The sequence below is a fragment of the Wickerhamomyces ciferrii genome, contig 00227 (genome assembly GCF_000313485.1).
Source record: "Wickerhamomyces ciferrii WGS project CAIF00000000 data, strain NRRL Y-1031 F-60-10, contig 00227, whole genome shotgun sequence".
Lineage (NCBI taxonomy): Eukaryota > Fungi > Ascomycota > Saccharomycetes > Phaffomycetales > Wickerhamomycetaceae > Hansenula > Hansenula ciferrii.
In genome coordinates, this window is record NW_011887513.1 from 1 (window position 1) to 26,173 (window position 26,173).

General features: G+C 28.1%; 5 protein-coding genes across 5 annotated transcripts; 2 read left to right on the plus strand and 3 right to left on the minus strand.

Moving 5' to 3' along the window:
• Nucleotides 1-585: 585 nt before the first annotated feature.
• BN7_5677 (uncharacterized protein) lies at nucleotides 586-1,896 on the minus strand (the record flags this gene model as incomplete). Its single annotated transcript, XM_011273745.1, has 1 exon — nucleotides 586-1,896. One exon carries the CDS (start codon nucleotides 1,894-1,896, stop codon nucleotides 586-588), a length of 1,311 nt encoding a protein of 436 aa, XP_011272047.1.
• A 4,834-nt stretch (nucleotides 1,897-6,730) lies between these two features.
• BN7_5678 (uncharacterized protein) lies at nucleotides 6,731-7,099 on the minus strand (the record flags this gene model as incomplete). The annotated part of the gene is made up of 1 exon (XM_011273746.1): nucleotides 6,731-7,099. One exon carries the CDS (start codon nucleotides 7,097-7,099, stop codon nucleotides 6,731-6,733), a length of 369 nt encoding a protein of 122 aa, XP_011272048.1.
• An 8,074-nt stretch (nucleotides 7,100-15,173) lies between these two features.
• On the minus strand, nucleotides 15,174-15,713 carry BN7_5679 (uncharacterized protein; the record flags this gene model as incomplete). Its single annotated transcript, XM_011273747.1, has 2 exons — nucleotides 15,174-15,367; nucleotides 15,521-15,713. The coding sequence occupies 2 exons, from the start codon at nucleotides 15,711-15,713 to the stop codon at nucleotides 15,174-15,176; spliced, it is 387 nt and encodes a 128-aa protein (XP_011272049.1).
• Nucleotides 15,714-16,555: 842 nt separating this feature from the next.
• BN7_5680 (fungal specific transcription factor domain-containing protein) lies at nucleotides 16,556-19,127 on the plus strand (the record flags this gene model as incomplete). The annotated part of the gene is made up of 3 exons (XM_011273748.1): nucleotides 16,556-16,643; nucleotides 16,791-18,539; nucleotides 18,952-19,127. The coding sequence occupies 3 exons, from the start codon at nucleotides 16,556-16,558 to the stop codon at nucleotides 19,125-19,127; spliced, it is 2,013 nt and encodes a 670-aa protein (XP_011272050.1).
• A 157-nt stretch (nucleotides 19,128-19,284) lies between these two features.
• On the plus strand, nucleotides 19,285-20,211 carry BN7_5681 (uncharacterized protein; the record flags this gene model as incomplete). Its single annotated transcript, XM_011273749.1, has 2 exons — nucleotides 19,285-19,759; nucleotides 19,826-20,211. 2 exons carry the CDS (start codon nucleotides 19,285-19,287, stop codon nucleotides 20,209-20,211), a joined length of 861 nt encoding a protein of 286 aa, XP_011272051.1.
• Nucleotides 20,212-26,173: the final 5,962 nt, after the last annotated feature.

The following is a 26,173-nucleotide window of genomic DNA, read 5'->3' on the forward strand; positions in this document are numbered from 1 at the left end:
GTTTTGATATTATTAAATCAGTTTATACAATTACGTCAATCATTTTATCATTTGAATTAAATCATATACCTCGTAGAATTTTAAATCTTTCACTTTAATGACCATTGATCTCAATTTTAAATTTTGCCGCCGTGGATCTGAAATTCCTATATAAATATAGCTCAAAACCCACTAATTTGAAAATGTTTCAAAAACTATTTAGAACTAAACAGCTAACTGGCTGCTTGTGAGTTTATGAAATGCTTTTACGTTGGCTTTAACTAAACTTGTTATGTATAACGATGTACAAATGAACAATGAATAATTGCCGGCAGAAAATGATTGTATGTCAATCATTTAAAAAGGTAACTTTCCAAAACCAGAATAATTCATATATTACTTTGATGTATAAGCTGACTGTTTGAATTCATCTTATAAATTAAAAGTTAAATATAATACACAGATTGATATATTCTACAAAGAAGCTCATAATGGTTTAAAACATTAATCATTTGTTCTTGTTAGATTAAATCATGATTCATTTTTCATTAATTACTATTTGTAGATTATCTGCACTAGCCGCCATGTCATTTTCTAGCATAAAATTCATTCTAAATTACCATTAAGCACATCTTTAACCAAATATTCCAAATTATCAATATATTCAGTGAAATAAACTTCAAATTCTGGTGCACAACCAATAACTATATTGACTTTTTCATTCGTGGATGCTATAGATTGAGTTATTAAAGCACCAGTCAAACTATTTGCTTGAGAAAATATATATTCTTTTGCATGAAGATCATCCATTCCAACCCACTTTCTTAGTCCTAAATTTGAAATCTCTAATGTTGCACTCCTTGGTTTATTTATATTTCTTTTAACAAGATCTAATGGATCATAATAATCTAATAAACCAACTTGTCCAGCCGAATAAATCAAATTTTTTTCACTTAAAGTCTTTTCCAAATTTTTACAATATTCCCATTCAATATTAGCTGTTGATGGATTTGGTGGTTTGAAAATGTGCTGAATACTTGAAACTATCAATCCATAAGCTCTTTCATAAATATCGGATAATAAAGGACGAACATTATATGGGATCATTAATGTAATATTTTCATCTTCCATCTTAGAAAATGATAATAAATTTAAATACGACCAAAAGCTTGTAAATTTAACACCATGTTTCTTTCCCAATTCTTTCAAAGTTTGGAAATCATACCTATCAAACGAAATTATATGAATTGGATATTGATATGTATGTTTTTTAGGGGTATTGATTATCCAACCAGGTTTTAAACTTTCATTTGATAATAATGGATTAAACAAATATCTAAATTTTTCATTAATCCAATTTGGAGCACATGATTCCATAGTTTTGGTAGCAAGTAATCCATAAGAAGGTTTTGAAATTTGATTTAATTCTAATTCATCATATTGATTTGGATCTGGTGGGAGTTCCTCAGTATTTAAAATTTTTAATATATCTTCCAATATCAAAGCTGCTGATGAACCATCAAACAAAGTATGTTCACAAATGAAATAAATCCATTCATTGTTAACAATTATGAATTTATAACTTAATTCATGACGTTTACCAAATTCAAAATAAATATTATGGAACTTATTAAGTAATGTTTCTTGATCATCATCAGTTGACCAAAATTCAATACAATTTGATGGGAAGTTTGATAATTCTATAAGTATTGGTTTGTTTTCATCTTCCATATAAATACTGAATTTAAGTCTTCTTCTTGATAGAAAAAGTTCTTTAATTGCATCTTCAAAGATTTCTGGATCTAACTTTTGACTCAATTTTAAACCAACAAGGAAACATGAAGTTACTTTATTGATGTTTTTATAACATTGATATAATTCATGAGGTGTCAATTCTTGTTCAACTCTAGAAGCCATTGTTAATATGATATAAATTTGTTAATTTGGATCCTGTTGTTTAGATGGGTTGTTATCTAAGGGGTAAAAGGGTTTAAAGGGTTGCTTTTTCTTAAATCTTTATCTTTCGGATTTTCAAGGAGTTAACAGATCGTACAATAATAACAATGGTATTTTAAAGGCTATGGTTGTTGGGTTCAATTGATGATGATGGATATCAATGAATTATATTGAGACTGTGTGGATCTTATTTGATTCTGACTCTAACTCTTAACGTAGTAGGAGGTAGCTGTATTAACTTCAATATGATTTTTTATACGTTGATATATTGATCGCCCAGCTGAAGTGGAGGGGACCGGATTGGAAACAAATTAGCGCCTGTATTAAGGACGTTATACTAACCATCTCATGATTATCTTTATTGATTGTTCTTATCATCATTTGTTGGGTTTTTTACCATCTTCTGTTGGATATTTCCACCTTCATCTGCTGGCCTTTTTACCATCATCTGTTGGCTCCTTTTACCACCTTCTGCTGCCGTTTATCTAAATTGTTGGGTCATTTACCATCGTCTTATGGTATCTTCCCAAGCTACTTAAGAAGTACTTTTTCTACTTAATTACATTTTATAGTTTATACACAATTATCGAATTTCGAGTTTACTTTCTTGACTATAGAAGTTCCTCAAGTATTACAGCGCCCGGTCTAAATATATAAAAGTATTTAAACAATGGAATTTCCTCAAATTTTCATTTAATTATTTAGTACGATTATATTATCTGATGATTATGCAATATGTGTTCCAAGAAGTTCTCTGTGATCTTTTAGAATTATAAACGCTAACTTTTCTTCTGTGGACAATGGGCTTGGTTCAGCATCAAATATTTAGTACTCCTTCATGATATTCTGGCTAAACCTTCGTTATTTCTATTGTCTTTCATATTATGATATATCATACAAGCCTCTATAATTGATTGGAGTATGATTGGGAGATGTCTATCTAATATTAACAATATACGTTGATTGATATATAGAGCTTTATATGGTTTTGAGTTTGTGCTTGACCTAATCTATATTGAAATCTAATTTGTTATTTTAATGTCACAACTTTTACCATTGTAGTCATTACCTATATATTTCGGTGTTCTAACTTCTTATCGATTATTTGTTCCCATCCATCTACGTGCTAGAATATATCCTAAATTGATCAGGGTGTTAAATCAATAAAATTAGCCGCTGTGGAGATGTCCTATACTAGGTGCAGAAAATTTATATGAACTCATGAAAATCCCTAGAAATCTTATTGATTTAATTACTTGTGTTAACTAATTCACTATTATCATTCTCTAAGATCTCCAGTTTTTTCTAACGAGATTATATATAATGAAATCAAAGCTTTTTAGTTGTATATCTGAATCAAATTGAATTTTACTATTACTAGTTGTACGTCATTTGCAGCTGTAGCCAAGGGTTGAAATTTGAAAATTATATACACTGTGGAAATTCCTGAAAATAAAACACAATTTTCCCTTTAAATTGTCAACCATTAAAGGTCATTTAGTTGCCTTGGAATACATCTGTACACTTTTTTCTTTCTTGTTAATTAGACTGATAAACAAGTCTGTTAAATTAGCCCTTAACTTCATATGGGGGATATTCAAACTCAATATTATCATTCTAGAGAAGAATTATCATTGAAACTTTGTTACAATTGGATGTTTATTATTATAATATTACCATTTACACAAATTATGAAATATGATCATTTAACTATAGATATATCTTAATAAATGACGCTGATCAATATATATTAAAATCTATGGTTTGGCATTTGAACGTCTTAACCTGGTTTAAATGGAGATCAGTTGATTAAATTTTATAATTTCTTGTGAGTAGCCGCTGTATTCCAAAAGTATATAAGCTTAAGAAACCTCCTCAATTTTAAAAATAATTTGACTTCAGTTTCAAACTGCTTTAATCTTTTTGCGGCCTTGTTGGATATATGATCTTTCGAGTGTACACTTCACAATTTCATATGATGTGTTTTTAAAGGGACCTAGATCACTAGTTAGCTGTTCATTTCTATGGCTCATTAAGTCATACAAACAGAATTTTGTGATTATATACAATTAAGATTATATGAAAGTTTCAAGAGATCTAATTGTTATACAACATGAATAAACATTTGATTTGCCTATATGATTGATCTTGATCCATTTTCAAGTCGTCTAGTATATATACTAACATAAGCTCTTTTAAAAAGTGAATCAATATTCATATTATTGTAGCTAGTCAGTACTTAGGATCTTTAGTACGTACTATTGATTTAATATTCAACATGTTCAGTTTTGTGATCTATGTGGCAAATCTTGAATGATAAAATTAGCCGCCATGTAAAAAATTATTAAAACTATATAAACAGGAGAAATCCCATATATTTAATTGATATCAATAAATCTATAAATAATTTCTTAACTTGATAATATTGTTTGGATCACTATTAGTTGTATCGGCTTCGCCATTTATATGATTTGCGCCTGCTGGTGGTTTATCATGATTAATATCAGTTTGACCAGGGTACTTGCCGCTCTATCAACTTCTATTGATAGTTTTCATGTTGAACGTTTGACTTGGGTAAGCATAATATAAGAAATGTTGATTAATGATTAATTAAACTGATCCAATATCTGATTCTTTGAACTCATTAAGTCAATAAACTTGTTGATTATAGGCTATATATGATTTGTTTTTGTTGATATCATTTACAATTCAATCTATATGTACGATATATCATTATCTTTTGAACTAGTTGTTGAATTTGTAGTCTATTGAATACTGCATTCTTCTGAAGGTTCTTTAATTTCCTTATCTGTATTATGTACAGATCATATTAAGATTTGAGATACAATTGAGATACAATTGAGATGATAATTGATTTGTATGGCTGTTATTATTGACTAACATTGAATACAATAATACAATCATGACTTCACTTCAAGGTTGATGATAACCATGACGTTAAGTATTGTACTTTGGCGCCCCGGTCATATGAAAATTAGCCGCTGTAAATCCATCCCTTAATTTTTTGAAAACCTGGCCCCCATTTAAAGTCCATTAATTCCTGAATTTCAAAAACTTCAAATCATATATTCATTTCCAATACATTTATGGATATTGTTGTTTATTTGGGTGGTTCTTCAATGTTAATGTGTCTATACAGTTTATCTTCATAATATTACATGATTTGATGCATCCCGGTCGTTCAATTTGACCTATTTCTTTGCTTAAACCAATTTTTCTATTAAATATCTAGTTTCAATCGTAACTTTGAACTGATCATTATAAGCGTTGTTCATATTTGATTATAAAGATTAGAATTGATCTATTACAATATACAAATTGATTATTTATAAATGAATCATCAAAAGGATCTTTATTGGATCTGATTTATGTTCTTTATAAAAGTATCATGTTCCCATTTTATCAATTGCAGCTTGATTGTAGACATCCCTAATAATTAAGTTTAATTTCAACAGCTTGCTAATCTTGTCCCTAAGTTATCCGCTGTAAAATTTTACTACTTAAACCATGAAATTCCTCAAGATTTAGTTCTATAGTATAGTACTTTTATATAATTTTATAACATATACTTCTTTTAACTTTTTTCTCATACCAAGGGTGAAGTTATCATGAATCATATCTTTAGTGAGTTTATAACTAATAGCCCCCTTGATTATTTTGAATGACCTACTAACTTATGTCAAATTAGAGTACTTTTTTAATGGCTGAGTTAAGCGTTATAGAGCTCCTGAAGTTATTTTAATTCCTCGTGTCTTGACCTTGAACTGCTTATAATACATTCATACTTTTTATCATTGATCATTGATTTAATGGAGATTAATTGATTATAATACTATATTGAAGTTAATTTGATGTAATTCAATAAATGTTGCAATCATCTAGTTAATATAGATTTGTTTTTGTTTACACTAAACTGCAATTCAATCTATAATAATATATTGATAAACTTTCATTTTGAAACTGAGTTTAATATTGTAGCTATTACCATCACAGCGATTTAAATGTGCTACATAATATCTAGCTGATAATTATTTCATCATCGTTATTGACATCTATGTAAGTATTGTATATGATTATATGTACAAATTAGCCGCTGTCGTTAAAACAATAGGTGTGACACAAAATCAATTGAAATCAATATAAACTCATTAATGAATTCTTTAATTGAAACTATGAGCTTTAATTCTACTCCCCCTTTATGAACTTATAAGATGCATCAGTAATACGAGCTATTGAGGTGTTGCCAATTGGGTTGGACACCATCACTTTTGTGTTTGATATTGAAATTTTCAAAACTTATTTGAATATCACGGAACCTTTTGGATTACATTCGGGACTCCATTCACTGTTAAACTCAAAGTACTTTAAGATTAGATATTAATAACATCTTACAATTTTGTTTTGAATGTTTAATTGAAATAAATGATTGATTACATATAGATCTGAACTTTAGTTTAAAATTTGAAGTCAATCTATTTTAAAATCATCTTTTATATTATTTTAAATCATAATTATTTGTAGCATATATATAAACATGATAATTTGAAGTGATTGGCATTATAATCCACGAAATCTAACTCACATGAGATTGGATAACCTCAAGCTGAACCAACCTGGTAAATCATCATAAACTTGATTGAGCTAATTTTTGATATGAAGGGTCTAACATTCACAAATCTGCTATGATATATTCTGGCATAAGCTGTTATAGGAAATTGAAATCTAATCCATCAAAACCATAGTATGTATCACATCTTTTCAATCCCCATTTCCATTATATGTGTTTATTCTGTGGACGATCAAGTGTAATAAGACCTCCTATTGTTTGTTCAAGTAATTGGAAACCTGTTAATGCATCCACTGGAGTATAAGCAGGATGAGAATTTTGTCTAAGGTAAAAAACACCAGGTGCATTAATCATTTCAGCACATCTAAAAACAACACTATCAACACCTCTTCTATCTAAGACTCTATCATTTTCTGGGAATACAGCTATCTTTCCTTCTTCGATGTTGTATGTGTATGTTTCATTTGAATAATAGGAAATACAATCAGTGAATCTAGTTAAATTAACCTCTATGGCCATAACTGTTAATGACAAAAATAAAATCACCACCACGTTTGTTAATCTGGTAATTTGCATATTGTAATTGTATTATGTGATATCAATAGCTCTTCTATGAGAACTTGAATAATGAATCTATTAGCATTATGAGAGATGTCAAATTAGGATAATTGTATTCTTTATATATTCAGAGATTATCAAGATGATTCATAATTTCATAAGTTAAGTATTAGCTGCCTTAACTATTACTTTCGGCAAAAACTAGCCGGGCTTTTATATGAATTCGCGGTCGCGACTAAAAAAATTATCCCGGTCAATTTTTTATCTTTTGAAATAAAACTTTATAGCTTAACATTGTTATTGAACATGTTCCAGATATCAGTAAAATTTGTATCTTATTGGTCTAATTGATGTTCGTATTATAGCTCAACTGCTTGCAGTTAGATGCCCACTTAGTGATTTTGTGTTTCAAGCGCAGTGATAGTTAAACAAGCAATCAAAAATTCAATTCATAAGCTGTTCAATATGATTGATGAACTTGAAATTGAACTGATTATATTAATTGCTATCATTAATTAGTCATACAATTAATCATTATAGCTTATATGAACTATATAATATACATTGATAAGATATACAGAATTTTGTTTTTGTTTAAACCTACATGACATTCTATATATAATTGAAATCAATATATTAATTTTTTTTAATTTTGATAACAATGGTTAGTACATATTGCAGCTGTTCATTTAATCAAGTGATCTAGCTTATGGTAATTCATTCATAAGAACATCTTTCAAATATACCATTGAACGTGTAGCTTATAACCCAGTGAACTATATATTATGATCTGTAATGATTATATAGTCGTAAATGAATTACAGTTACACAAAAGAATTTCCATTGTTATGAATATTAAAATTAGCCGCTGAACAAAATTTTATATAAATAACATATAAATTCCTGAATTTTAATCAACTCATGAGCTGTCTATATCTCTTTCGAGATTGAAATTGGTTTCATCCAATAAACTATAGGGTATGAAAATGTACATTCTAATTAATATCATGGTTACCGAATGTGTTATGTTTTGGTTTGAACAGACGCAATTATGTGATTATTCTACACGGTTAATTGTTAATTGACTACATTAATTAGTATTGAACTGATCAACTACATGTTTATATTCATCTGATTAAAAGTTATATGCCATAAATAACATATCATGATAATTCATAAATGAATCTTTAAAACGATCTTTGATTTGATTAATGCTCATTATAGAAGTATCATGTTTCCATTTCATCAATTGTTTTATTGTAGAACTTATACTTGTTAAGCTAGAAGTTTCTTGTTTTGTGTTAGCCGCTGTGGTATTCGAAAAGTATTTAAACCTTACCTGATCCCCAATTTCTCAGAAGATTTTCAAATTTATTAATATACAAACTCAGTATCATGATTATATGATATAATCAAAAATTTGCCTCAGATTATTTTCTTCTTTATTCGTTTGTCCTCAGTTGCATAGTATATTCTCGTTGAAATGATGATCAGCTTGAAATTTTTTATTGGATCAAATGGTCAATTAATTCTTTAAATTTGTTTTTGTGAAATCGTGTCAAAGCATTTAACTACAACAATCGTTTAACAATTTTCATTGAATTATTCAATGATCCCAGTTGATGTTAATCATTATAAATGTCATATTAAGCAATAAATGTTGATCGATCAATTTATAGATTTTGTTTCTGTTTATACTACAATTCAATCTATAATGACTATCGAGTCTGTATCTTGATATATAAGTGAGTCAAATATTGTAGACAGTAATGGCCTCTTTATTTATACTTTCATATTATTTTAGACCATAGTTGAGATCATTAACCGCTGTGATTCATCTCCATAGGTTACAATGCTTTGTTATATATGATCCAATTACAAATTAGCCGCTAGTGAAAATTTAGTTCTTAACCTTTTGATGAGAAATAATATACTATAATTATCAGTATGTTAATAGTCAGAATAAATGATTGATTAGATTTATAGATCTGTGAACTTGAAGAAACTTTAAGTCAATCTATATTGAAGATCATCTTTACCTTTTACAAATCACTAAATGTAGTGATTAATAAGCTAGCTGATCAATTAATAGGATCCACCATATACGACTTATATGGAAATATAATGAGTACGCTTCAAGTTTATTAGAACAAATATAAATCAGTAAAGGTTTTCAGTTTGGATCATAATTCGAGTTACAAAATTTTCCCCCGTCGATCTTTGTACAGCTGTACTGTGTACTGTACTAATAATTTTTATATAAGGGTGAAAAAATCCCAAATAATTTTTCTTACTCAAATATTTTAGGAAACGAAACTCCTTAGTTTTCATTGACATTGAGGAAGTCGTTTGCGCTATCATTAAACTCTTGTGTGTTATATTAAAATACAATAGTTGGTTACAACAGCTTCCCTTTACACAATTTTGTCATGGCTATACATGAAAATTTTCCTTTGCAATCTATAACAAATTTGGTTCCATAATTAGATGATTCATAGATCTTTCATTCAATAGATTACAACGTGAATCATGGATTAAATATGTTTCATATTGAATTGAACGATTATATTATATCATCAAATAAATGATATTGATTTCAGTATGGATTTCTATATTGATCTTTAATGATCATTTGATCTATACATTGAATCATTTCCCACTTTTAAGAATTTTAAAATTTGTAGATTATCCAGTAATTACGAGTGTAATATCACTTGATTTGATGTAATCTTGTACCAACTTAATGAATACTAAACTTTATAATTAATGCCATCTAGCTGCTGGATATAATTATGATTGATTGTAGGTTCACCTCATATCTGATGATCAGCTTTTGTTATTATATACAAATTATAAATTCATCTTTTATTGAAATCAATAATCAGCCCCGGAACCAGTCATTGTGATAATACCAGTGGATATAATATAATTATCTGATTGATGTAGCTATTTCGATCAAAGCATCAAGTGATCTAACAATATATCGACGTACAAATCTATATATGAACATCTCCATTTTAGTACAGAGTGCTCTTGTAAACGTATGCAAGAATTTTTCCATTTTAGCTTCGCGGCCCCTTATAATTGAAAAATCCAGCATAAATTTAAAAAAGTAAAAGCTAATTGCGACTTATTCTATTGTCCACTAGATATATGATGAATAATTCAAGTTCTGCTATGTTTTGGGAAAATTCTATATCTTTTATAGCACAAGATTGATCATTAAACGGTTACATATGAAAAGTTCAAAAGATCTAATTAATTTGACGGTGTGTTGATCAGGCCTTTTTGACTTGTTTGTCGCTTGACATGAGCTATAATTATTAGTCGCGGTTATAAATTTTAGTATTTATAACTTTGAGTTGTGATATATTGAACATTGTTTATTAATAGCTCATTATGATTAGAATTTATGCTTTAAAAATACACATTGATTATTTATAAATGAATCATTAATTGAAGGTTGTTATTTGATCTGATTAATGTTCTTTATATTAAGAATCATGTTTCTATTTGAACAATTGTTTTGACCATGTAGACTTATATATTAATGGCTTTAAGGATTATCAAATTATTAGAATACATGTTATACAATCTATACGGATAAAATATTGGATACCTTTATAAAGTCGATTATAACCTAGGATCGACAGATCTGAATATACGGTTTTCAGATTCATCATATTGAATATTAATCATTAATCTGATCTATACATTGAATCATTTTCCACTTTCAATTCAGATGTTTGCGAATGTTCCACTAATGATGAATCTAATATCAGTTGAGTTGATGTTATCCTGAGCAGTTGCTTTATCTAGGGGGGGGGGGGGATATCAGCTTTCGGATTTTCATGGAGTTAAAATTGTACGAATACCAGAAATATATCTAAGGGTTAAAGAATTTATACTCAGTGGATTCATAATTGATGTTAAATGTCAATGAAATATAGTGATTATATAGTATGTGGTGCTTATATGACTCTGAACTTAATTTCCTGTAGTGTTATTGGATCTTAAATTCAATATTATTGGTTTCCGTCGTTTATATTTAAGGCGTCCAGTTAAGTGGAGGGGACCGGATCGACATATCCAGATCTAAAATACTATTTAAACAATGGAAATTCTTGAATATAATTATCCAAGGTGTTCAGTACTATTTATATAATTATAATATTAACTTCTGATTAGTTTCCGAAATCATCAAATATTATTGCTATATATGTGAGTTCTTCATAGTATTGGCTTTCAGGTAAAATGTCATTAAATCGTGAATAGGTTTGTTTAAGCCTCAAGGTCCTGATGTCTTTCGTTTATTTGGTAACATTCATTCATTTTATGTATCATACAAGTTCGTATAATATATGATACTTTACTCAATTGGAAAATCATTAGGACTGTCATAAATTAATACATGTGGATTGATATATAGATTCAATGGTTTTGTTGATCAGCTTAACCTAGTCTATATTGAAGTCAATTTTCATTTAATTGATACTTTTAAAATCTCTGTAGTTATTAACTAATATGAGCTGATAATCATTTGTACTAGCATCTTAAATTTATTACGGTGTAAATATGTTGATTTTCAGCTACGTGTTGAAATCAATCTAGTACTTAACAAGGCGCACGATAAATTACTACAATTCAAAATTATATAAAATTAGCCGCTGTGGAGAGTCACAACATATAAAATCACAAATATCCCCGAACAGTATTTTTAAATTATAATATGATTTAAATTCATGAGTTGGTTACTGAAATGGAAGTGATCGCTTATAATTCTTCTGGAGTCTGGTCCTACATTCAATGATCCGTTTAAGATAATTTAACAGGAACAAGAATCTAGTTTTGGTTTATTTGATGCTTCAAGAATTTACCATAATTCGTCTGCACCAGTCCCCTAACTTTACCTTAACTGGAAGGTTCAAGTTGGTGAAGTATTTATAAGAAAATAAACGCATTTGTTTATTATGTTTTGGACTTATAACTGATCTTTTGCAGGATTAGTTTGATCTATATATCATATGAATCTTCTATTGTTTTTTAATTCCATGTAGTTCTTGATTTTCTTAAGATCTTGCCCTTTATGGATTAGCCGCTGTATTTCAAAACTATATAAACTTTGAAACATCCCCCTTTTTGAAAAATATAATATTAATATTTGATTTCACCGCGAGAACTATAAGCTTGAAAATTGGATTCTTAATTTAATTTGGTTCTGATCGTTTAATGGTTCATATCCTGACTTTTTAATTTCGTTCATTTATTTCAGAAATAACAACATGTCGACTTGTTTATCAATATTAATGTTTAGCTGAGATGATTATCAATGTGGTAATTTGATGTGAATTCAAGTTGATTTGAAACTATATTCACACAACTCACTAAAGTTTTAATGAGATCTATAAAACGTTTTAATAAATATTTGATTGGTATCTGGATGATTTTGATAATTCATATATATTCAAGTCATTCTATATACTCAAATCATCTTCTTTTGAAATATAATATGCTGTAGTTAAATTTATTACGTATTACCGGACAGTAATTAATTCACTAATTATTAAAAACTCAAATAATTAGCCGCTGTGAAAAAAACATATAAAGAGGAGAAATTCCCAAATTAATTTTATCACAACTTCAATTTTACGTTGATGAATTTTTCAGAGGTTAGTCAGATTCTTTCAATGAAATTACTATCTTCTTGTTGATTCACCTTGTTACATCTTGTAATTTTGGTTCAATGAGGTTCTAGTACAGAAGTTTTCGATGATGTCCATTTTTGAGTTAGACAATGGTTCTGGTGTTATGGTCTCTGTGTTATTGTTTATAACTTTCAGCTGTTATTCAGCTTAACTCAATTTAGGCAAGTATATGAATAAAATTGATTAATGATTAATTAAACTGATCCAATATGTTTGATTCTTTAAACTCATTAGATCAATGAAGATGTTTATTAAGAGTATATATGATTTGTTCTTGTTGATACCTTTTACAATTCGATCTATATGTTATTATCATCTTTTGAATTGGTTGTTGATGTAGCTCTAATTTGATACGAATCCAAATATTCTTTACTTCCTTAGTATGATGTAAGTCATATTAATATAATTTGAGATACAATTGAAATATCTATTTAATTGACTGATGTTTATAGTAGTATAGTTGATTAATGTTAAAAAGAATTTACATTGTGGTTGATTACTATGAAAATATTTGTTTGAATAATTTGAAATTATCCGGATGATTGCTCCCGAGTCGGCCCGGTCTTGTTTAAGAAATTAACAATCAGAATGCGTCTGAAAGTCAGTTGTCCATACATATTTGAATAGTAATATATTCACTACACATAGTGGTCTATTATACTTGAATCGTTTGCTTTTGGATAAAACTAGATCAATTAGTTCAATCAATTTTAGTAGATGATCAGGCTAATTTTACAATTATATGTGATAATATTAAACTTTAATTTGCCGGCCACAGATGCTCACGCGCCTTGGTCTCGAAAATTGTTAGGCCCACGTATGATCATAGGTTTAACTATAAATACATGTCCTATTCCCACTCTGAGTATGTCTATATTATATATAGAGGAGATCGGATTATCAGAGAACAACTACATACCAGTAGAACATAACCTTACTCAACTAGGAAGTCTCATAGTCCTAACAAAAATAAATATTTAAACAACAAGATATCCTTGTTTTTTTTTTAATGTGAATTGATCTCGAGAATCTTGCACAGTATATCTCTTTAAACTTAATAACATAGACCAAATGTCAGTTGTTAAAAATCCAATACCGGCTGCAAAAGTTGTTAAAGTGATACGTGCATATCTTGCAAATGAATATTCATTTGTCAATGTATAACTAGTCGACGTTGTTGTTGTGTGTTAGAAGTTAACGATTAGCCAGTTATTGAAAGGTCATATACATATTGGTGTTGAATACTCATAAAATTCTGATTCATGTGTATCCTTCATTATACAAAGGTTGAAATATCATTAATAAATGTTGATTTAGATATAGATCGTTTTTGATATTGTTTTATAACTTACAATTCAAGTTCTATAGTACTAAACCATTATCATTTTCAAAATTAAGTGATTTGTAGAGCAGCTAACGTTCCATAGCTTTGATAGTTATCAATCTAAACTAGCTTTGTGTAGTCCTTAATAATATTGTACAAGTAGATATATGAATTTCACAATCACCCCATTAATTTAAATTTAACCACGCGCCAAGTTTGAAAACCTATAAAAGTGTTGAATCCCCCTTTAAAAATTATATGCGAAAACAGCTTTAGTGAATATCTTAATAGCAATAAAGCTGTGAATGACTCTTTCAGTGCTGCTTCAATATGAAGTCGGTCGATTGTGATGAAATGTCCGTTGTAATTACCCAAACTTACGTTGATCCTGATAGATTTGAATTTACTATTTTAATTCCTCAAAGCCATTGTGTTTCCATAACTGAGGCGCTTGATTAGCTTTAAAACATTACTAGTTATCTCAAACTTTGTATTGAAATAGATGATTAGGATTATCAGTATAATTCAATAAACATTAAGTGATTGTATATAGACTTGATTTTGTTTTAATCATCAAATCAGTTTATACAATGATCATTTTATAATTTTGAACTTATATCTTGTAGAATTGTAGATCTTATATAATTCAATTTAAGGTCATTGATCATTCAATTTTAAACTTTTCCGCCGCATCTACAATGTCTATATAAATCCCAAAAATTCCTGAAATTTTCCAAAATTAATTAAAATTTCAACCCTAGGTTAATGAAGATAGCTGTTTCTTTCACAATTTGGGCAAATCATGATTTTGTATATTAGTTTAAGTTTTAGCATTGATTTTAAATTAATTGACGTATAACTTTTTTGTTATCAAATAATAAGATAACCATTCATCAATCTTATAGATATGATTAAAAGTTATAATATACGTGATTGATATTCTACATAGAAACTTATAATGATTTGAAACATTAATCGTTTGTTTTTGTCAGAAAATCATGATTCATTATATTCATTCAAATTATGTATCTGTAGACTAAATTATTAGCCGCCATTTCATAAACTAACATAAAATACATTTAAAACCACCATTAATCATATCTTCAACCACATGTTCTAAATCTTCAGCTTCTTTATCAGATCTTGATACACAATCAATAACTAGATTGACCTTCTCAATTGTGGATCCTAAAAATTGAATCATCAAAGTTCCAGTTAAACGATTTGCTTGAGAAAATATAAGTTCAGATTCTTCAGCTGATATTCAATAACCTCCCAAACCTGAAGTTGAAGTTTCTAATGTTGGACCTCTTGGTTTATTAATATTTCCTTCAACAAAATCTAATGGATTATAATAACCTAATCAATATAAACCAATTTCCTCAGAAAAATAATACGATCTTTCTTTACTCAAAGTTGGCTTTCTATTGATCATCAAAACTCCAGAACATATTGAAATTTGATTTAATGCAGCTTCATCCAGGGTTGGATCTGATGGGTTATCATTCAAGATTATTAATAGATTTTTAACTAAGAGCAGCTGAAATTCTATCAAATAGTGTATCAATACCAAAAACGAAATGAATCCATTGAATTTTAACATCTTCAAAAGTTGACATTACTAGTATACCAAATCCGAATTAATCAATTTTATAATATCATCAAATCATTTAATCTTGACCAGAATCATGTTCATAACCAGGTTCATCATGAAGTTAGTTTCCTATTTTATCATAATACAATAATTATTAATTTCTTCTTAATTAACTTTCTTGAACTATTAACCTTGTTGAAGTAACTAGATTAAAAACTTTTGATGCCTGGCAATTCTAAAACGATGAATCTATAACAAGATATTACTCTAAGTTTTTGTTTTCATGAAATTGATATCTTCATAATTACCATCATGTTAAGATGAATTTGTTTTGATTATATTGTTGGAATAAGTTGATCTAAGGGGTGAAAGGTGAAAGGGACGTTGTTGCTTTTTCTTAGATCTTCAGATTTCGGATTTAAACGGATCTAGCATATCGACTAGCTTCTACATTATACAAAGAACAACGAGATAATTTAAGGATTGAAAACTAAATACTTGGTGGATTCAATTGATGTTGATGTTACTTCCAATTACAAATATATTGAGATAATGCGGTGCTTGCATTTGATTCTGATCTCAGTTGTTTGAGTAATTATATATTTAAAATATAGCGGCCGCTGGAATATATAATTGCCAATATTGAAAATGCTCGTTTCGCGGAAAAGTGAGCAGTATGATTATGTAATGCTTATGTAATTCAATTGAGATGACATAATATTTACATAAGCAGTTTTTTTTGATTATAATTTAATTTTTTGTTTATTGTTAAATTGAAAATTGAAAATTGTATAAATTTAAATTGATTTGTTTTGAATTGAATTGATTATAACCGCTGGTTTCAAAGTCACATGATGTCCTTGAAAGTGGTGAACTATGATCCAGAAGAAGGTGGCAAAGGAGCAGGAAACGGATCACATAAAGGGAAAGATCAAGTGAGTATGGAGTGTGGAGTGTGGGTGATATACTAGGGCTTTATCTCTATTGTCTCGTACTATCTGGGGTAATAATCACTAATTATGTTGTACTAGAAAAAACAACCCGCTTGTACTAGATGTCGGAAACTACATAGGAAGTGTTTGGTAGAGGATCAAGAGAAGGTATGTCAACGGTGTATCAAGGCTAAGGCCCAGTGTCGATGGGAAATTGGTGATGGTAATGGTAATGGTGATGTGGGTGTTAATGGTGATGAATCAGACTCTATTCATCAAAAGAGACAATATGATGATGATAATGATGATGAATTGTCTAAAAAGCAAAAAATAATCATGAAATTATCCAAAGATGAACATTTATATGCAAATGTCTTACAATCAAGTAGAGCAACTTCTCAATTCATTAGTGCAACTCAACCTTTAGCTCCTATATTATCTCGTGATTCGGTATTAAGTCTTGATGGTGAAGTCTTGGGACTTTTTTGTCCTTGGAGAAATGATTATTTTGAACCAAGAGATAAAGATGAATTCAAAATTGATAAAGAATTGAAATCTTATCTGAATAAAAAAGGTGCTTTTATAATACCGCAAATTTCAGAACAAAGAAGATTGATTAAATTATTTTTAGATAATGTTTATCCATTATATCCTGTCGTTAATAGAAATATTTTGGAAAATTTACAAAATGAACCCTTATTATTAATTAATTCAATGATGCTTGCTGGTGTTAAATATGATCCTTTTTTACAAAATTATGATTATAGAATTCGTTCTGAAGAATTTAAATCAAGGTGTAAATATTTACAAATGATTGAAACAAATAAAGTCACATTGATTCAATCTTATTTGTTATTATCTATAAATGAAGAAGGTCCAGAAGGTGCAAACTGTGCAAGAGAATATATTTCAAAGGCAATTTTACTAATTATGGAATTGGGATTACCAACCTTGGCAGTTGCTGAACATTTTGATGTGATGAAAACTGATAAATCTGATATTAAAACAATGTTTAGATTAAATTCTGATAGAAATTTAATGGTAAGATTATTTTGGACTTCATATTGTTGTGATAGAATTGCTGCAGCAACAAGTTGTTCTGCAATGCTTTATAATATTGATGATTTGATTATTGAAGAACCTTTTTTGAAAAATTTTGATGATTTTGAAAATTATCAAATTTCTGATTATGAACTTTTTAAAAGATGGTATTCATTAAATTTATTATTTGAAAGAGTTATTAAAACTGTTTATAGACCACCAGGGAGAAGAACTCTTAATGACTCAAATTTAGAATTAGATTTATTAAATTGGGGGATAAGAAATTTGAATGCAACATTACCGATAGAATCAAAATTTATGAGGTTTTTGAAAGTTTCTCATGCTTATTGCAATTTATTATACCTCCGTTGTAAAATTGGATTATTAGATTTAATTGAATCAAACAATATTAATAAACCAGTTTTCCATTCAAATGAATCTCCATTATCAACTGCAGGAATGTATTATGTTTATATATTTTCAAATGATATTATAGAATCTTTGAAATTTTCATTCAATAATGATTGTATTGAACATATTTTAAATGTTCATAGTACATTACATGTTTTAGTTTTAATTCATTTAGAAATTGAATCTAAAAAATTACAAACTTCATTAGGTACTAATGGTCAATCAACAACAACACAAACTAAACCAGCATTATCAAAAGATCAAATACATACTTTAAAAGAAAAAGAAAATCAATATAATCAATGTCTTGAACTATTAAAAAATTTTAAAAATAAATATTGGTTTGCTGCTGCTTCATTTAATCTTTTTGAAAAATTAAATTCAATTGAACCTCAACCAAAAGAAATTTTTGAAAATTTATTTAATAATCAACAAGATTTAAACCAAGCGGGTTCAATTTTAAATTCAAATTTATCTCAATGGTTTTAAAGTTTGAATTATAAGATATAATAATCTTAAAAAGCCCTTAGCTATGGAGTGCGGGAAGATAAATGCGGACTACCGAATTCAGTATCCCGCCCAGGTTCAGTATATTATTTACCATACAAAATTTAAAATTGCGGAGCTATTCTGAATCGGTTAATTGAATTAGATGTATAATTTTTTAATTGTTGATGGATATGAAAAGATATGGGGTACATTGAAATATGGGTATTTAAACAATGGTATTTGTCCTTTATGAACTGAAGAAATGTTTTTAAGAATGCATTCATTCTAGTGCATAGGAATTACAATCAAGTGAACTCACAATGTCAACTACTACTACAACTTCAACACCAACTCAACTTTAACTTTAAAACAAGATAATTTAGAAAGAATTGATTTATTTAATTATGAAGCTAGACCTGGTAATGATTTTTCATCTGCTTTTACTGCTTTTTATAAACCATTAGATGGTGATCAAGGTGATTATTTACCTCAAAAATTTGCCGAATTGAAGCAAGAACTTTTACAAAATCCTGAAACAGTTGTTGATTAAAGTTGGAAAAGATTAAAATTAGTATTAGGTGAAAAACTTAAATTAATTAAACAAGAAGGTTTTAATATTATACCAGAAATTTCATTTAATGAAATTCAAAAATTAGATCCTGCAAAAAGACAAAATATTTTGAAAAAAGGTTGTGTTATTATTCGTAATGTATTCCCAAAAGAGAAAGCACTTGAATTTAAAAAAAGATGCTCAAGATTATATCAAATTAAATCCTCAAACTAAAGGATATCCTGAATCAAATAAAATTGTTTATGAATTATATTGGCCAAAATCTCAAATTAATGCAAGATCAGATCCAAAAATGATGGAACCTATGAAATTTTTTAATAATTTATGGCATACAAATAACCCAGATGTTGAAGTTTCATTAAATCATAATTTAAGTTATGCTGATAGATTTCGTATCAGAAATCCGGGTGATGATTCATTTACATTAGGTCCTCATGCTGATGGTGGATGTATTGAAAGATGGGAAGATGAAGAATATCGTAAATGTTATGAAGATGTTTTCAATGGTGATTCGGAAAATTATGATCCTTATGATGTTACTCATAGAACTAAGGCAAATATGAATATTTATCCAGTTGCTAATGCATGCAGTGTTTTCAGATCATTTCAAGGTTGGTTATAAATGTCCTCAGTTGGTCCAAGTGAAGGTACAATTTTATTGACTCCTTTTATAAAAGAACTTACAAATTATTATTTATTAAAACCCCTTTTCAATGTATTTGATGAATTAGATTTACAATCATCAAAATTTCTAGGTTCTAAATTAGGTAAAAATCAAGAATTTAATGATAAATCTCATCCAGATTTAAATTTATCTAAATTAATGACTTCAATTCCAAAAGTTGAACCAGGTGATGCTGTTTTCTGGCATTGTGATTTGATTCATGCAGCTGATCTAGTTCATAGAGGTGAAGTGGATTCTTCTGTTATGTATATCCCAGCAGTCCCCCTATGTGATTTGAATACAAAATATTTAAAATTACAAAGAGAAGCATTTTTAAAAGGTTTAACAGGTCCTGATATATCTGGGTTTCCTACTAGTGAATTGAAAACTATAATATAATTAGCTAAAATTTCTGAAGTGATCGACTGAGATCCCAAATTCATTGCTGCAACTTCTTCTTAGTAAATTCTTCATCTGAACGTATTATAATGCTTTAAATAAGTCTTCAGGTAAGCTAACCAGAGCTATCGTGTGATAAAGTTGGAATTGTTTATATTCAAGGTGATGGTATTCTTTATATTGATTGAAAGATATGCTTTATTCATACAGATATGCATAATATTCTCTCATAATATTAGCCTCAAGTGAACAACATGATTGAACTAGATATTCTAATATAAATCCTCCTTTTTAGACTTTAAGAATCATATACAAACATATTATGATCAAAAATTAGCTATAACTCCTTAAACATATGAAGATTATATTGATGTTACCATCTAATCAATTGGAATATCATTGGTTTACTATATTAATAAAGGTTGATTGACATATATAGTTTCGATGGTTATATAAACTTAACCTAGTCTATATTGAAATCAATTATCATTATATAAGAAGATCATTGTAGTAATTAACTTATAATTCAACATAATCATTTGTATACCCATTACTATCTAGACTCAATATTTACAAGTTAAAGTAGCTTCAGATGGTTAAGCGCTAGATTTTTGAATCATATTGTATAAAATTAGCCGCTGTACGTACTGAGGGTTTTGTGGCAATTTTATTTAAAATCACAAAATTCCTTTAAAATAATTAAACTTTTAATCTGATCTTTAGCTATTACACTAATAATATAAGTTTGAGCGCAGGTTGAAGAGAGACAGTTTGTGTTGCTTATTACTATTGTGAACTTTTGATTTCAGCCCTATCAGCTTATAACAAAATAATTGAATTGAGTATAACTAAATTTGAATTTTAAATACAGCTCCCTGAACTTGATTTTGATATTGAAAGGTTTAAGGTAGAGTGTTTAAATGAATATGTATAATGATTTACTATATGAGATTTATAATTGATCTTCTGCATGATTGATTTGACCTAAATATATGAATCATTTATTGTCTTCAGTTGATATGATCTGTAGTTCTTGATGATCTCTTGATGATCTCTTGATGATCTTGTCTTTGATAACTGGTAATTGATTGCTCCTCAATTCTAATTTACTATGCCGCAAATTAATATAGCATTTGTTATTGGATTAGCCGCTGTATCTCAAAACTATATAAGCTTTGAAACATCCCGCCAAATTCAATATGCAAAATTTGAAAATAATTTTTCGATTTGTATAATATATCGATTCAACAATATTTGCCATGGTTTGAAATTGTTTTTGATTCAGTAAGAGAATGTTCAGCTTAGATTCATTTATTTCCTCTTTACATTCACAGCGCTTATCTATATTGGTTTCAGAATACTATTAATATTTAATATGATTTCATATTTATCAGGGAAAAGCTGGTAAGTATAATTATTTGATTTGAATTCAGGTTAATTCACACTTATATACACAAGATAATTACTAAACTTTAGAATCTTTGTTATAATGAATACATATTTGATTGGTATTTGATTGATCTTGGTTCACATTCAAGCCATATCATATACTTAAATCATCTTCTTTTGAAAGATAAATCACTGTAGACATAGATCTATTACGTTATATGTACAAATTTGTTCACTAATTTTATGAAATTTAAATTAGCCGCCCAGTTGAAAACATTATATAAAGAGGAGAAATTCCCAAAATTGTTTTGAAAATGGCTTTCTTCATTATCTTAAATTATTCAGGTGTTGAGTTTCAGCGGCACTAGCATGTGCTTCCACTTGTATGTTGACATATTTGCTAAATCAGCTTGATTGTTAAGTATAGTACTAATTGCAGTATAGGTTTAAGTTGATTTAAGATCGGACTGCGTTTTTTGAGATTTTTGGTTACTGATTTGACTGCATCATTTGTTGTTATTAGTTCTAGTGTTTATTCATATAGTTATATGTTTGATATATATTTGAAATTTGCATAAATTAAGTTTACGCGGTAAGTATATTTAAATTGACATTGATTAATGATTAATTAAACTGATCCATAGCTGATTCTTTGAGCTCATTAAATCAATAATTTTATACACTATATTATATATGATTTGTTCTTGTTGATAAAACTACAATTCAATTTATATATACAGATATCTATCATCTTTTGAATTAGTACTTCTTGATGTAGTTTACCGATTCTATCATTCTTTCAAATACACTTTGCTTCCTTAGTATAATCTTACATATTGTCATATTAAGATAATTTAAAACACAGTTCAGATTCTTATTTGTGTTTGATTTATAGACTTATAATCCACAGGCTTTGAACATACTAAATTTCCATCTGATTTGGTGAGTACTCCAGCTATATGAATTTTATACTTTATTGTTTAATTTTATATTATCACAGAAATTTCATTTTAGCGCCCACGACGTACATGTGGGGGTAAAAAATACCTAAATAAATCTTAAAAAAATTCCTGATCTCAAATTTTTCAAATTATACGTGATTTAACAATTTTACTTTTTTCTCATTCATATTACACTATGTTATACAATGGAAATTAAAGAATGTATTGGAAATTTTGACGATGTGTTAATTGAATCATCAACTGCATAATTGTTAGTTTTTTTGATGAACATGAAAAGGAAGTGGGAAGTAACTTTTGTTATGATCTTGACTTTTATGATGAATATTTACTACAAATAAGATTTAATTAAAGTCTAATCATTCAATATAATGCTGGTTTTTGACATGTATAAACATATATTGATGATTCAAATGATCCAATATTGTTATATATACAAATAATCATTATCTCTTTGAAATTTTGGTATTTTGTGTAGCTGATCACCTAATTAACTGAATGTGTTTTGAAAATCAGCCGCTGAGATCCAAAATCCCTTAAAATCCTTTTTGTGTTTTATAAATATATATGATTGCGGTTTTGTGCGCAGTTACAAAATCTTCAATATTCTTTCTTAACAACTCAATTCATGCATTATTTTTGAGAATTAACTACTTCCTTTGGTACCGGTAATTCGATGAAGGTAACGTCTTATTTATTTTCAGTACAGCTGAGATCTATATGTTAACACAATTTTCACCTTAAACAATTTTGGTTATATCATTGATTGATATTTCCTTCTAGTATATTGCATCAAATCTATAAATGTTATAAATATACTAAATATATGTTGATTTTGATATAGAGAAGTTGATCTTATTGTTACAAAATAAGTCAACTTCTATAAAGAGATCATATTACATTTTAACATATTAACTTTGTAGTATCTACAAGATGTTTTATTCATATTATTGAAATTCAAATAATTTTATACAGATTGATATCCTGCACACAAACCTTATTATAATGATTTTAAACCAATGTTAGAAAGTCATCATTCAACTTTCGTTCATTACTATTGTAGACTAACATTAACCGCTGTGTTTCTTGGGAGTTCTTATAATCCAACCAGGTTTTAGAATTTAATTTAGTAGTGCTAGTAGATAAAACCAGTATTTGTTTTTTTCAGTCCTTTAGTTTGGCATAATTCCATAGTTTTGGTGATGAAGTATCCATATTTAAGAAATTTTTGAAATTTGATATTTAATTCAAATTCATCAGGGTTTAGATCTGATGGAAGTTATTGATTGTTTAAAACTGTTAATAGAATTCCAAGATAAGAGCCGTTGAGGATCCATCAATTGGAGTACGTTCAAAAATGAAATAGATTCTTTGACTGTTAACAATTATGAAGTTATAAATTGGTTGATGTATACCACATTGGAAATCAATATTATGGAAGTAATTATCAAGTTAAAGATTCTTAGATTCAATGTATATCTCAGATGAAATTTTCCCCAGATCTTTAGCAAATAGCTTATCATTCTCTATATTGAAAACATCAAACCTTAGTCTTATTCTTGATTCATGATGATGTTTTGTAATAGAAGTTTCAGTAAAGTTTGGATTCAATACATTATTCAACTTCAACCAACAAAGAAATATGAAGTATATAGTCTATAGTACTCTACTTTGATTTTTATGATATTGATACAATTCAAAAGGTCCTGATTCTTGTCCTCCTCTAACCATTGTTGAAAAAATGATGATCCTAGATAGTTGTGTTGATGTTGTTATTGGAATAAGTTGATCTAAGGGGTAAAAAGGTTTGAAATATTGCTTTTTCATGGATCTTTATCATTCGGGTTTTCAAGGAGTTAAGTATCTACAATAAGATCTAAGGGTTAAAGACTATGGACATTGTGAATTCAATTGATGGAACAATTATACTGAGTTCTTGTGTGCTTATTCAATCTTGATCCTTTTCTAATTGTATTGAGGCGAGAAGTTAAATAGTTAGATTAAATTTTAAATTGTCGTTTCAATTGGCGATCCTGTGGGAGGCAGAGGGGACTGCCATGCATGGATTGAAAACTTATTGAATCTAAAATAAAACTATTTAAACGATGGAATCTCCTGAATTTTTCGTCGCAATTCAAATTGATGATTATTATAACAAGAGACACTATGTTAGAGCTCTTTAAAATAAACTTTTCCTGGGAATTTATCGTTTAGCTCATGTACATGAGTATGTTTTAACATCATGATGCTTTGATATATCTTATATTATATCTTATTGTCATTCAGGTTTATATATCATACAAGTTAGTATATAATCTTTTACATATATTAATATATGTTGATTAAGATATAGATCTTATGGTTTTGCTTCAATTCAATCTAGTCTATATTGAAATCAATTGTCATCTTAATAAATTTAACCATTGTAGTGATTGAACAGTTTCATAATTTACTCTACTTGTGAGTTAATCAGGACATTCATCTAGACGTGTTAAATTCTCTCATTATATCTTCTGTTAATTTAGGCGCTGGATTAATTTCAGTATATAGTCATCATAAAGTTAGCCGCTGTACTAAAACTATATAAACATGGAAACATCCTCCATTTTACAAATTTTTGTCTTTTATTTATCCATCCATTATTGAGATCTGTTTTGGTGAATTTTTTATAATTGTGCATCTGTTTTAAGTGGATGGATTCAATAACATGATTGATCGCTTTTTCTTTGATTCATTAGAAGATACACAAGTTACTAATTTGGTTGTTCGCTTATGTTATTTAGTACATGATATAGACAGAATTTGATTGGGATTTGGGTTGGTTATAAACAAGATTACTAAAATTTAAAGCTTGTTCTATAACATCTTAATAAATATTTGATTAGTATTTGATTGATCTTGATTCACATTCATATGAAGTCATTTAAAATACTTAAATCATCTTACTTTTAAAACTTTTATTCAATTATTGTAGTAAGATAGATCTTTCAAAACGACGTGTATTAATGTTTTCATGATTAGAAGTACCAGAAATTCATGAAATTAGCCGCTGTGTGAAAAAAATATGTATAAATTGAGGAGAAATTCCCTATTTTTGAAGTGAATTCACTTTGACATAATTATCATAAAATCGTTCAGTTGTATTGGCATTTAAATTTTCTTCTAGTGTTTGAATTTTGGTTGCTTGATACAGTCTACCGCCACTAGTATTTGTTCATTATACTACAAGATTTTGATTGATAACTAGGGTTTTCGTTCTCCATATTGATGTTTCTACTATTTTTGAAGTTAATTCAGGCCTGGTTAGCGCTATAGTGAGTTTTGTTTGATCCATTTGACTTAAATTTAGGTAAGTATATCTTATAATTTTGATTTGATTAATGGTTATATAATTAAAATGATCCATGAAATGATTCTTTAAACTCATTATATCAAAATAAACATGTTGATTTTGAACTATATATGATTTGTTCTTGTTGATGAAAGTTACAATTCACTTCATATATACAATTATCACCTTTGGATTAGTTGTTGATGTAGTTTATTAAAAATGCGAGATCTTTGTACTTTCTTATGTTCTAATGTATGTCATCTTGTATAACTTGTGGTTTGAT